The 12,554-nt window shown below is 43.5% G+C and overlaps 1 protein-coding gene across 3 annotated transcripts in view; it reads right to left on the bottom strand.

Moving 5' to 3' along the window:
• Window positions 1–12,554, bottom strand: part of IPO11 (importin 11) — a 110,269-nt gene that overhangs the window by 38,682 nt on the left and 59,033 nt on the right. For all 3 annotated transcript variants that reach the window (XM_064140011.1, XM_064140012.1, XM_064140014.1), the window contains 2 exons: window positions 2,240–2,319; window positions 1,576–1,656 (listed from right to left, as the gene is read on the bottom strand). In XM_064140011.1, the coding sequence (XP_063996081.1) occupies window positions 1,576–1,656; window positions 2,240–2,319 (161 nt within the window). The remainder of the gene's footprint in view (window positions 1–1,575; window positions 1,657–2,239; window positions 2,320–12,554) is intronic.

The following is a 12,554-nucleotide window of genomic DNA, read 5'->3' as shown; positions in this document are numbered from 1 at the left end:
GCCAGAAAAAAAAAAAGTCTTGCTCTTTTAGTGCTTATTTAATCTTAAAATCACTTAAACAGTATTTAGGATTGCATGTATACGTACGCAGACCTTATTACTTAACTCTTATTGGTATCGAATATTGAAAAGGAAAACCAACATTAAAAGAACAGTAGGCATTATTATTGTTTTTATATAAGCAAAAAGATCAACACTGGCTGATCCTCACATTTGGATAGCTAGATCTAGCACCAAGATAATTACTCTTGCACATTTTGATTAGGAGCACAAGAATGATCTCATCTTTAGGGTGGAGATGAAAATGTTGCATTTTCATTCAATTTTTTTTTCCCTGAATTCTGAAACAAATTGAAAACTAAATTAGGTCAATTCTTAAAAATTGTTAATCAGAATGATTTTTGACCTCCTATTTTGTAATTAGAAGTTTAAGTATCTACTGTGTTATATTGTGTAAGCCTTCATTCTAAAGTTCAATTAGAAAAACAACTTGTATTAGCTTTCTATAGCTTCCATGAGTCCACTGATAGCCAAAGATTAATGAAGTTACTTTTACCCAAACTCAGTTTGCAATATGTGTTAGTACCAGATATAATGTTATATTCACAAGTCAGTGATTGGATCTATCTAAGTGTACTGTTGCTTGGCTGTAGGACAAATTATTTTCATGAAGATCCAAGCCATCATCAACAACCTTTCTCTAATAATCTAGGAAATAATCAAATGGGAAAGACATCCTAGACTCTAAACCTATCAATACAAAGAGGACTGTGCTAGTTTGAAGCAGGCTAGATCATAGGCTGTAAAAGGAAAACAATGGTGATGTCTACTTCCCTCAGAGTCTTGCTGAAGAAGAAAGTAAACATTAGATAACACTCTCGCCATTTTGTCTCACTCTTGCTCTGGCTGAGCAACATCTAGCTCCCTAACCTTGCCTTCCACTCACCTTTGCTTCTTAACCTCTTGGCTGAGCCTCTATTCTTCCTTAGGACTGGGGTAAGGTTGAGAGGGGCAGGGGGAAGGTGCAGGGGTGGTTGAGAGCCCCTCCTGGGGACTCAGGTTTCTGGGAGGAGAGTTGTTTTTCTGTATTACATTTTATTTTGTATATTTCTGTCTATAACTGTATATACTGTAAATATCTGCTTGTATATTGTGCTAGCTGTAAATAAATAGCTTCATTTATATTCCCAGAGCCAGCTGAAACTAGTTGGGTATTTCTAAAGCATGGGGGGGCGGGGTACACCCAAACCATCCCAAGGGCTCAGACCAGATTAGAACTAAATTACCTACAGTCAACGCTTCAGAGCTGCACAAAATAATACATGAATTGCAGCAAAGGCTATATTAAACTTCTGTTGAGAAAATTAGTATTTAACAAACACCCCATGTCTGTATATATGCACTCTATGCACACACACTTTAAATGTGTGGGTTAACATACCACTGACTCCAGTGTTAATGTATGATAAGCTGTTTTTTACCACGTTTCATACTTGAAAATATGTCTGTAACCTGACAAAACTCTTACAAAACAACAAAGCTGAATATATGGGTATTATTTTTATAATACTTTACCTTTAAAACCTGAACTTGACCTTCAGTAGTTAAGTCCTTCAAAAGTCCACAAAATGACCGGCATAAATCAGCAGCATACATCTGAAATAGAATCATGAACAAGTTTTAGATCTCTATATATATATATACACTTCAAAACTCAAGATTGAAATTGCACATGTCCAAAGATGCAGCTTGTCTTCAGTGACTGTATTTGCTGAAAAGCTCATCTTTCTTGAACAAATTTAAATCTAAGCATTTTGGGTTTTGTTTGGTTTTGGTTCTGTGGGGTTCTTTCAACATTGCTGATTTTTTCAAAGAATCAATATCCATTATATTTTAATGAAGAAGGTGTGAGAACAAAGTACAACATCCTCGGGTCAATTCTTTCTAGAATTTATTACTACATTTCTCATCTGATAGTTTAGAGTAATAACTACTATGTCACACAAAACACTTTCAGGTACTAAAGTGTGAAATCAATCAACAAAACTATACTTCTAAGTAACAATCTCTCTGCCTACCACATGCTTAAAAGAGCTAACATTAGAACAATATGCTCGTATGCACAAGAGTGAATAAAAGTAAAAATGTGTGTATAAGATATTGTTTAACTTGAGGAAAAAGTAGTCTGCCAGTAGAGAATTAATCTGCCAATATGAATCTTTATATAATGGTAACATACCTGTAAAAATTCAGACGATGATAAGAAAATATAAGCATTGATAATCTTAAAGCAATTTCTGAGGTTTTCTGAACTCAGCTCTGGAAAAAAGGAAATCACAATTCAGAAGCTCATCACCAAACTGAGGTAAAACTAATATAATTCACTTCCTAAATGATTTTTTCCTCACACAGCCTTTAAGTGTCAGATGCCTACGAGCAGAAAAAAAAATGCTATCTTAGATTCAGTACCATTCAGGTTCTGTCATCCTGCCAGAGATAATAACAAAAAAGGGATGATAACAGCTTTCATGTTCTCAACAGAAGCACAAAAAAATATCTCATGACCTCAAATAAATGCTAATAAAAAGACTTTTAAAAGTGAAGTTTTGGATGTGACGGAGGGCTACAAAGATAAAGATGGAATAAATGAAACACTCACTAAAGAGACCTGCAATTACTGATAAAAGATCTCTCTCACATTTCAGTGAATGCTGAGGAGAAAGTGAAACAAAGACTGTGGTTCTGTTTTTCTGTATTCAGTGCCACAACAAATGACACTCAGCTTTTGGACTGAAACACACTGAGCTTTTGGCCGTACCTTGCACATCTCAGTAAGGAAAGCATATCCATTTAAAAGATGGATACAGAAAGGAGTTCGTATACAGCAGCAGTTTCAGGAGAGAAAAAAGACATGTCCTCAGGCAGTACCTGTAAGACCGTTTTTGAAAAAGAAATCACCCTGGAACATCTCACCACACAATTCAGAATAAAACAAAAAGCTTCAGAATTCAATGTGGAACTTGATACTACTGCAGAAAGACAACAGCCCTTGTCTGAAAACAAAACAGAAGACCATAAAATCTCAAAGGACTTGTTAGATTTTCTTAAAACAGGACTTGGGAGACAAGACTGCTCTTGGTTAAAGTAAGTGGTTGGACTGGATGATCTTGGAGGTCTCTTCCAACCTGGTTGATTCCACAATTCTAATTCTGCTCCACTACCTTTAACTAATAGTCAAATAAAATCATCATGGAGAGTCAACAGGAAATACATTAAAATAAGTTTCAAATGAAATTCCTTACCAGATTAAACTAACACCAGCAGCTGGCTAAGACCTACTATGTCTTACACAGCTTACACATATGAAAGTGTGGCTTACTTCTAGGCACACTTACAGAGAAAAACCCCAAAAAACATACCACATGACAGAAACCATGGCCGGTTTCCCATTTAACAACTGAAACATTCTGTACAGTTTTAGTAGGTCACAGGATGTTAGGGCTTGGAAGGCACATCTCCATAGATCATTGAGTCCAACTCCCCTGTCACAGCAAGACCAAAGAATCTAGCATGGGTCACACAGGAATGCATCCAGACAGTTCTTGAAAGTCTCCAGAGAAGGAGAATCCACAATTTCTCTGGGAAGCCTGCTCCTTACAGTAAAGAAGTTCTCTCTCAAGTTGAGGTGGAACTTCCTGTGCTGTAGCTTACAGCATTCATTGCCCCTTGTACTATCACGGGGCACAATTTAGAAGAGTCTGTCCTCTCCCTCTTGATACCCAGCCCTCATGTATTTATATATATGGATTAGATTCCCTCTAAGTCTTCTCTTCACCAGACCAAAAAAAACCCAGGTCACTTGGTCTCTCCTCACAGGGCAGGTGCTCTAGCCCCTTAATCATCTTCATAGCCTTCCACTGGACTCTTCCAAGTAGATCTCTGGCCCTCTTGAACTGGGGAGCCCAAAACTGAGCACAATGAGGTCCAGGTGAGGTCTCACCAGGGAAGAGTAAAGGGGAAGAAGAATCTCCCCCAGTCTGCTGGCCACACTCCTCTTAATACATTCCAGGGTGCCACTGGCCTCCTCAGCCACAAGGACACATTGCTGTCTCCTGGATAGCTTCTTGTCCACCAGGACTCCCAAGTCCTTCTCTACAGGACTGCTTTCCAGCAGATCATCTCCCAGCCTGTACTGGTGCAGTCTGTTGTTCCTGCCCAGATGCAGGACTCTGCACTTTTCCTTGTTGAACCTCATCAGGTTCCTCCTTGTCCAGCTCTCCAATCTGTCCAAGTCTCGCTGAATGGCTGCACAACCTTCAGGTGTGTCAGCCAAGCCTCCAGGTTTGTTCTAATCAGCAAACTTGCTGAGCAGACACTCTGTGCCCTCATCAGTGTCAGTGACAAAGACATTGATCAGAACAGGATCCAGCACTAATCACTGGGGGACTCCATTAGTTACAGGTGTCCAGCTGGAATTGGCACCATTGGTCACCACTCTTTGCACTCTATTGTTTAACCAGTTTTTAATTCATCCCCCTGTCCGCTCTTCTATCCCAAACTTCCTGAGCTTGCTCAGAAGGATGTTACAGGAGACAGTGTCAAAAGCCTTGCTAATGTCAAGGTAGACTACATCCATTGGTCTCCCTGCATCTACCTGTTCAGTTACAGCACCATAGAATGCTACCACATTATTCAAGCATGATTTTCCCTTGGTAAACTCATGCTGACTACTCCTGATAACCTTCTCTTCCAGGTGACTTGAAATAACTTCCAGAATGAGCTGCTCCAACCTTTTTCCACGGATAGAGATGAGGCTCACTGGTTTATAGTTACCTGGAACCTCTTTCTTTCCTTTTTTGAAGACTGGAGTGACGTTGATATTCCTCCAGTCCTCAGGCACCTCTCCTGTCTGCCACGATTAAGCAAAAATGATGGAATGACAGAGCAATAACATCAGCCACTTCTCTCAACACCCTTGGGTGCACCTCACAGACTTGTGAATATTCGATTTTTGCAACTGATCACTAACCCAGTGTTCATTGACTAGAGGACAGTCATCCCTCCATGAAGTTTCTCATCTTTTCCCTCCTATCCCATTGTCTGGCATGGTCAGCAGCCAGCTTTGAATACAGGACTATTCACCTCAATGCTTGGACAAATCACGTCTTCATATCACATATATTAAAAATTTAAATATCTAAAAAAGGGATTATTTTTCAGATATCCACCCAATATCCTCATCAAAAGACTCCGACATATCTGTAATGAGCTTTAATAGCATACTACCAGTGTTAAACATTTTTTGAAGTTACTCGACTCTCCTTAGAAGTCAGCAGGGTTTTTTCTTACTGGATACACCATATTTTAAGTTTCAGACACTGATGCAGTAGACAAGCTGTAAAGAAAGAGTGTGGCCATTTGAGCTATCACAGTATCACCAAGGTTGGAAGAGACCTCAAAGATCATCAAGTCCAACCCTTTACCACAGAGCTCAAGGCTAGACCATGGCACCAAGTGCCACGTCCAATCCTGCCTTGAACAGCCCCAGGGACAGCGACTCCACCACCTCCCAGGGCAGCCCATTCCAGTATCCAATGACTCTCTCAGTGAAGAACTTTCTCCCCACCGCAAGCCTAAATTTCCCCTGGCGCAGCCTGAGGCTGTGTCCTCTTGTTCTGGTGCTGGCCACCTGAGAGAAGAGAGCAACCTCCTCCTGGCCACAACTACTCTTCAGGTAGTTGTAGACAGCAACAAGGTCTCCCCTGAGCCTCTCCTCTCCAGGCTAAACAATCCCAGCTCCCTCAGCTTCTCCTCATAGGGCTTGTGCTCGAGGCCTCTCATCAGCCTCGTTGCCCTTCTCTGGACACGCGCAAGCATCTCAATGTCCTTCTTAAATTGAGGGGCCCAGAACTGGACACAGTACTCAAGGCAGATTTCTAGCTCAGACAAAAAAAAAATTAGGAATAGAGAAACTCAGACAATGATTCCAAGGCAGAAAAGTACTGGAGTCTCTGAGTGAAGAGGTGAACGTGCCAGGGATAGGCCATAAAATGGCAATGACAGATTAAGTTAATATAATTTCATTGGAGCATTGAACACTTTATATCTAAAGCACAGCTTGTATGTGCCCCTTGCTGATTTTGCTGCACTCGCTCCTATCTTCCCCCGCCGCTGTTTTGGCTGCTGCTTTGCTCCATCCTCACCCCATGTAAGGTTGCTATATTCTGTAATAGTTTGTCTGTATGGTCACAGAATCATAGAATCAATCAGGTTAGAAGAGACCTCCAAGATCATCCAGTCCAACCTAGCACCCAGCCCTAGCCAGTTAACTAGACCATGGCACTAAGTGCCTCATCCAGTCTTTTCTTGAACACCCCCAGGGATGGTGACTCCACCACCTCCCAGGGCAGCCCATTCCAATGGCAAATCACTCTCTCTAGAGAAGGGCAACAAAGCTGGTGAGGGGCCTGGAACACAAACCCTATGAGGAGAGGTTGAGGGAGCTGGGCCTGTTTAGCCTGGAGAAGAGGAGGCTCAGGGGTGATCTTGTTAGTGTCTACAACTACCTGAAGGGGCATTGTAGCCAGGTGGGGGGTGGCCTCTTCTCCCAGGCAACCAGCAATAGAACAAGGGGACACAGTCTCAAGTTGTGCCGGGGGAGGTATAGGCTGGATGTTAGGAAGAAGTTCTTCACAGAGAGAGTGATTTCCCATTGGAATGGGCTGCCCAGGGAGGTGGTGGAGGCACTGTCCCTGGGGGTCTTCAAGAAAAGACTGGATGAGGCACTTAGTGCCATGGTCTAGTTGATTGGATAGGGCTGGGTGATAGGTTGGACTGGATGATCTTGGAGGTCTCTTCCAACCTGGTTGATTCTATGATTCTCTAGCAAGAACTTCCTCCTAACATCCAGACTATACTTTCCCTGGCACAACCTGTGACTGTGTCCCCTTGTTCTATTGCTGGTTGTCTGGGAGAAGAGGCCAACCCCCACCTGGCTACAGCCTCCCTTCAGGTAGTTGTAGACAGCAATGAGGTCACCCCTGAGCCTCCTCTTCTCCAGGCTAAACAGCCCCAGCTCCCTCAGCCTATCCTCATAGGGTTTGTGTTCCAGGCCCCTCACCAGCTTTGTTGCCCTTCTCTGGACACGTTCCAGCACCTCTGTAAAGATACATTTTCCTGACTTTCCAAATCCTGAGTTGTAGTGAATTTACTCTCTGGGGCAGATTTACAGTAAGTTACTGGGGGAGGGATCCACTCTAAGCGATAACATATAGTCATATAAACATCAAGCTCTCCACAGCTTCCAATTCTGTGATTCCTGATACATAAGTACAGAGTGTGAGCAGTAAAACTATAAGAATCAAGTTGTTCCAATAAAGAAGAAAAAAGAAAGAGGTAAAACAGAGGAAATGCAAAAAACCAGAATCACAATCATTCACCTTTGCAAAAACCTCAGTGTCCTTTTTCTAGAAAGACAGCACTTTCAGCTGATCACATTTTAAAAGCAATTATGCATCAATTCTCTTGACAGGTTCTCCTGAATCAAGTATGTATTTCTCTGAATTAATATAATAAAGGCACCACTCTAAGTTTTATTTGCATTGGAGAAATCAATCCAGTTCCAGTAACCTGCTTTTTGCCACTACCTTTACAAGTACAGAACAGACACATTAAACCTGATGCTTCTTGAAATAGTTGTATCTTGATTACAGCCATATTCCTAGCCTGAAATTGTATCAGTCTCACTGCAGAAACCTACCCATTCTCAGGTAATTATTTTATTCCTCCATTTCTATTATTCAGTCTGCTGCACCAAGATATAAAGGTTCTGCAATGTCATGGAGGTAGAGATTAAGGATGATCAAGTTGAGTCCCTATGGGTGAGAATTAAGGGGAAAGCCAACAGGGCTGACATCCTGGTTGCAGTCTGTTATAGACCGCCCAACCTGGAAGAGGAGGGTGATTTATTACTCTTTAAACAACTGGAGGCTGCCTCAAGATCATTTGCCCTTGTTCTTGTGTGCAACTTCAATCTGCCAGACATCTGCTGGGACTTAAATACTGCAGAGAAGAGGCAGTCTAGAAGGTTTCTAGAGTGTGTGGAGGGCAACTTCTCATCCCAGCTATTATGTGAGCCTACCGGGGGGCAGCCCTGCTTGATCTGCTCACAAATAGAGAGGGGCTGGTCGGGGATGTGGTGGTTGGAGGCTGCCTGGGGTCCCGTGACCATGAAATTATAGTTTTCAATACATGGAGAAACCAGGAGGGGCATCAACAGAACCTCCACACTGGACTTCTGAAGGGCAGACTTCAGCCTATTTAAGAAACTAACTCGGAAAGTTCCTTGGGAAACAGCACTTAAAAACAAAGGGAAAGTTGGACCTACTTCAAGAAAGAACTCCTGAAGATGCAGGAGCAAGCTGTCCCAATGGCTTGGACAGATACATTCTCATATGGGTTAAAAACTAGCTGAAGAGCCAGGCCCAGAGAGTGGTGGTGAATGGTGTCACATCCAGTTGGCAGCCAGTCACTAGTGGTGTTCCCCAAGGATCAGTGCTGGGCCCAGTCCTGTTCAACATCTTTACTGATGATCTGGACGAGGGCATTGAGTCCAGCATAAGCAAGTTTGCTACGAGCAGGTGTTGATCTGTTGGAAGGTAGGAGAGCCCTGCAGAGGGACCTGGACAGGCTAGATGGGTGGGCAGAGGCCAATGGGATGAGATTTAACAAGGCCAAGTGCAGGGTTCTGCACTTTAGCCACAACAGCCCCAGGCAACTCTACAGGCTGAGGACAGCGTGGCTGGAAAGCAGCCAGGCAGAAAGGGACCTGAGGGTACTGATAGATAGTAGGCTGAACACGAGCCAGCAGTGTGCCCAGGTGGCCAAGAGAGCCAATGGCATCCTGGCCTGTATCAGGAACAGTGTGGCCAGTAGGACAAGGGAGGTTATTCTTCCCCTGGACTCAGCACTGGTCAGGCCACACCTCGAGTCCTGTGTCCAGTTCTGGGCCCCTCAATTCAAGAGAGATGTTGAGGTGCTGGAAGGTGTCCAGAGAAGGGTGACAAAGCTGGTGAAAGGCCTGGAACACAAACCCTCTGAGGAGAGGCTGAGGGAGCTGGGGTTGTTTAGCCTGGAGAAGAGGAGACTCAAGGATGACCTCATTGATGTCTACAACTATCTGAAGAGAGGTTGTAGCCAGGTGGGGGTTGGTCTCTTCACCCAGGCAACCAGCAGCAGAACAAGGGGACACAGTCTCAAGTTGTGCCAGGGGAGGTCTAGGCTGGATGTTAGGAGGAAGTTCTTGCCAGAGAGAGTGATTTCCCATTGGAATGGGCTACTCAGGGAGGTGGTGGATTCACCGTCCCTGGAGGTGTTCAAGAGAAGACTGGATGAGGCACTTAGTGCCACGGTCTAGTTGATTGGCTATGGTTGGGTCATAGGTTGGACTGGGTGATGTTGGAGGTCTCTTCCAACCTGGTTGATTCTACGATCCACTTGTACAGTACAAATTTCCTGTAGTAGATGTTATCTACTACAACCACAGGAGAAGGAAGGAAAGACACATGTGTAGATATTAATTCAGACAAATAATAAGGATTTGGTGTCTACTCAACCCAAGAGACCTAACATGGAGTTTAATACTAAAACTACTATAAAAGACTACTTCCTAAGCAGTTTTGCCATTGGAGAACTAGACAAGACAGTAAAACAAGAGAAGACATCGTCTTGCACCTAACACACAGTGACAAAACTATCTACTGACCTTCAGTCTAATATTAAATTTATGGACAAATAAGAGGAGTTGGAAGCTACTGTGTTGTTGGAAAGCTACCAATACTGAAACTTGCTGAGTTGAAGCACATGACTGGAGTGAGGCTATCTATGGCTACAGGCAGTTGAGAAGTTACACAAAAGGATGGATGGGCAGAGGCGCTGACCTATATATATCAAAAAGAAATAGTGTGAAGAGCTATTCCTCAAGAATAGCCATGAGTAGGTCAAAACCTTATGGGCAAGAACTGAAGATTAAGGCAACAGAAGAAACTTTGTGGTTGTTGATTACTATAAGCTACCTACTCAAAGTCAGCTTATTGATGAAGTCTTCTTACTTCAGCTACAGGAGGCTTCACTCTTGCAGAATTATAGAATGGTTTAGATTGGAAGGGACCTCCAAAGGCCACCTAGTCCAACCTCCCTGCAGCGAGCAGGGACATCCTTGATTGGACAGGGATGGGTGATAGGTTGGACTGGATGATCTCGGAGGTCTCTTTCAACCTGGTTGATTCTATTCTATTCTCCACCAACTCATGCTGCTCAGAGCCTTTTCAAATCTGACCTTGAATAGTTCCAGAGATGGGGTCTCAACTCTCATCCTGGGCAACTTGTTCTGGTGTGCCACCATCCTCATGGTAAAAAACTTGTTCCTGACATCCAATCTAAATCTACCCTTCTATGGTTTCAAACCATTTTCCACCTTGTCCTATCACTGCAGGCCTCTGTAACAATCCCTCTGCAGCCTTCTTGTAAGCCACCTTCAGATAATGGAAGTCTATTGGGTCTCCCCAGAGTCTTCTCTTCTCCAGGATGAACCCAGTTTCTTCAGCTTGTCCTCATAAGAGAGGTATTCCATCCCCCCTGAATGTCTTCATGGCCCTCCTGTTTTGAGGACTCCAGAAGTGGATGCAGTATTCCAGGTGAGGTCTTCCTAAGCAGAGTAAAGTGGCAGAATTGTCTCTCCTGATCTGCTCTCACAGGCTCTTGTCCTACTGGGGGCCTTTAACCACCCCAACATCTGCTGAAAAAGTAACATAGCAAGCTATAGGGAATCCAGGAGAGTCCTGAAACATCTTGAGGATAATTTCTTAAGACAGGTAATAGACAGCTCTCGTAGAAGGGATGCAATAATGGACCTAATACAAGTGAGTTCATCAGTGATGTGAAGACTTGAGGCAGCCTGTGCTGCAGTACTTAGGTATTGATGGTGCTCAGAGTCCTGAGGCATATGGATCAGGCAAAGACTAAAGTAAGGACTCTTGATTTTAGGAAAGCAAACTTCCAGCTCTTCAAGAAGTTAGTCAGTGAGGTTCCTTGGGAAACAATCCTCACAGACCAGGGAGCAGAGATGACAGACCTTTAAGGATATTTCCTTGATCCCCAAAGGTAGGAAATAAGGAAAGGAAAAGAAGAGATCACTACAGCTGAGCTGAGATCTGCTGGTCAAAAAAAAAAAAAAAAAAAGGGCAAGAAGGAAACGCACAGGCAGGAGAAACAAGAACACTGTCTGGTGTGTAAAGAAAGAATGAGGAAGGCCAAGGTGTGCCTGAAGATGAACTTAGCAAGTGATGAAAAGAATATCAAGAAGGGCTTCTACATGTATGTCAACCAGAAAAGGTTAAAGAAAGTGTACTCTCTTTAATAAGCAAGACTACAAAGCTAGTTACAACAGATGGCAATAAGGCTCAGGCATTCCAAACCTATTTTGCCTCACTATTCAGTGGCAACTTCTCTCCTTACACCTCTCAAGCTGAAGTGCCACAAGATGGAGATCAGGGTTACAATATTCTTCCCACTGTAAGTGAAGACAAGATTTGGGTCCACCTGAGGAACCTGAACACACACATACACCAATGGGACCCAATAGGATATACTGCAGGGTCTGAAGAATTGGCTGATGCATTTGCAAAGCCACACTCCATGATATCTGAAAAGTCCTGGCAGTCAGCTGGAAGTTCCTGGAGATTGGAAAAAAGGGAAACATTGCACTCATTCTTTAAAAAAAGCAGAAAGGAAGACACAAGAAACTACAAATATGTCAGCTTTAACTCTATACCTGGGCAAGTCCCGGAATCGGTCCTCCTAGAAGTTATGCTAAGGCACATGGGGGACAGACAGGCGATTCAAGACAGCCAACACGGCTTCACCAAGGGCAAGTCCTGCCTCACCAATCTTGTGGTCTTCTGTGATGGAGCATCAGTGGACAAGGGAAGAGTCATAGATGTCATCTGTCTGGCCTTCTGCAAGACCTCTGACACAGTCTCCTACAACATCCTTCTCTCTAAGTTGAAGAGATATGGATTTGACAGGTGGACGATTTGGTAGGTAATAAATTAGTCAAATGGTCACAGCCAGATGGCAGTGGTTAACAGCTTGACGCCAAGATGAAAACTGGTGACAAGGGGTGCCCCTCTGGGGTCTGTACAGTAATATCAAGTGAATTGCCAGCAAGTTTGCAGATTACACCAATATGAATGGTGGAGCTGATACATTAGAGGGGCAGGATGTCTCAAGTCAACTTTAGCAGCCTGAACAAGGGCAAGATCAAGGTCCTACACCTGGGTAGGGGCAATCCTTTGTATCAACACAGATTAGAGCATGATGTGATTGAGAGCAGCCCTGTACATGACTTGAGAGACTGTTGGATGCGAGTCAGCAGTGTGTCCTTGCATCCCATAGGGCCAGCTGTATCCTGGGCTGCATCAAAAAGAAGTGTGGCTAGCAGCAGGTTGAGGGAGATGACTCCATTGCTACGCTTCTCTCTACTAAGACATCACCTG

Source organism: Pogoniulus pusillus, chromosome Z, assembly GCF_015220805.1.
Source record: "Pogoniulus pusillus isolate bPogPus1 chromosome Z, bPogPus1.pri, whole genome shotgun sequence".
NCBI lineage: Eukaryota > Metazoa > Chordata > Aves > Piciformes > Lybiidae > Pogoniulus > Pogoniulus pusillus.
Note: the sequence above shows the minus strand (reverse complement) of the source record. Positions and strands in the feature narration are given on the sequence as shown.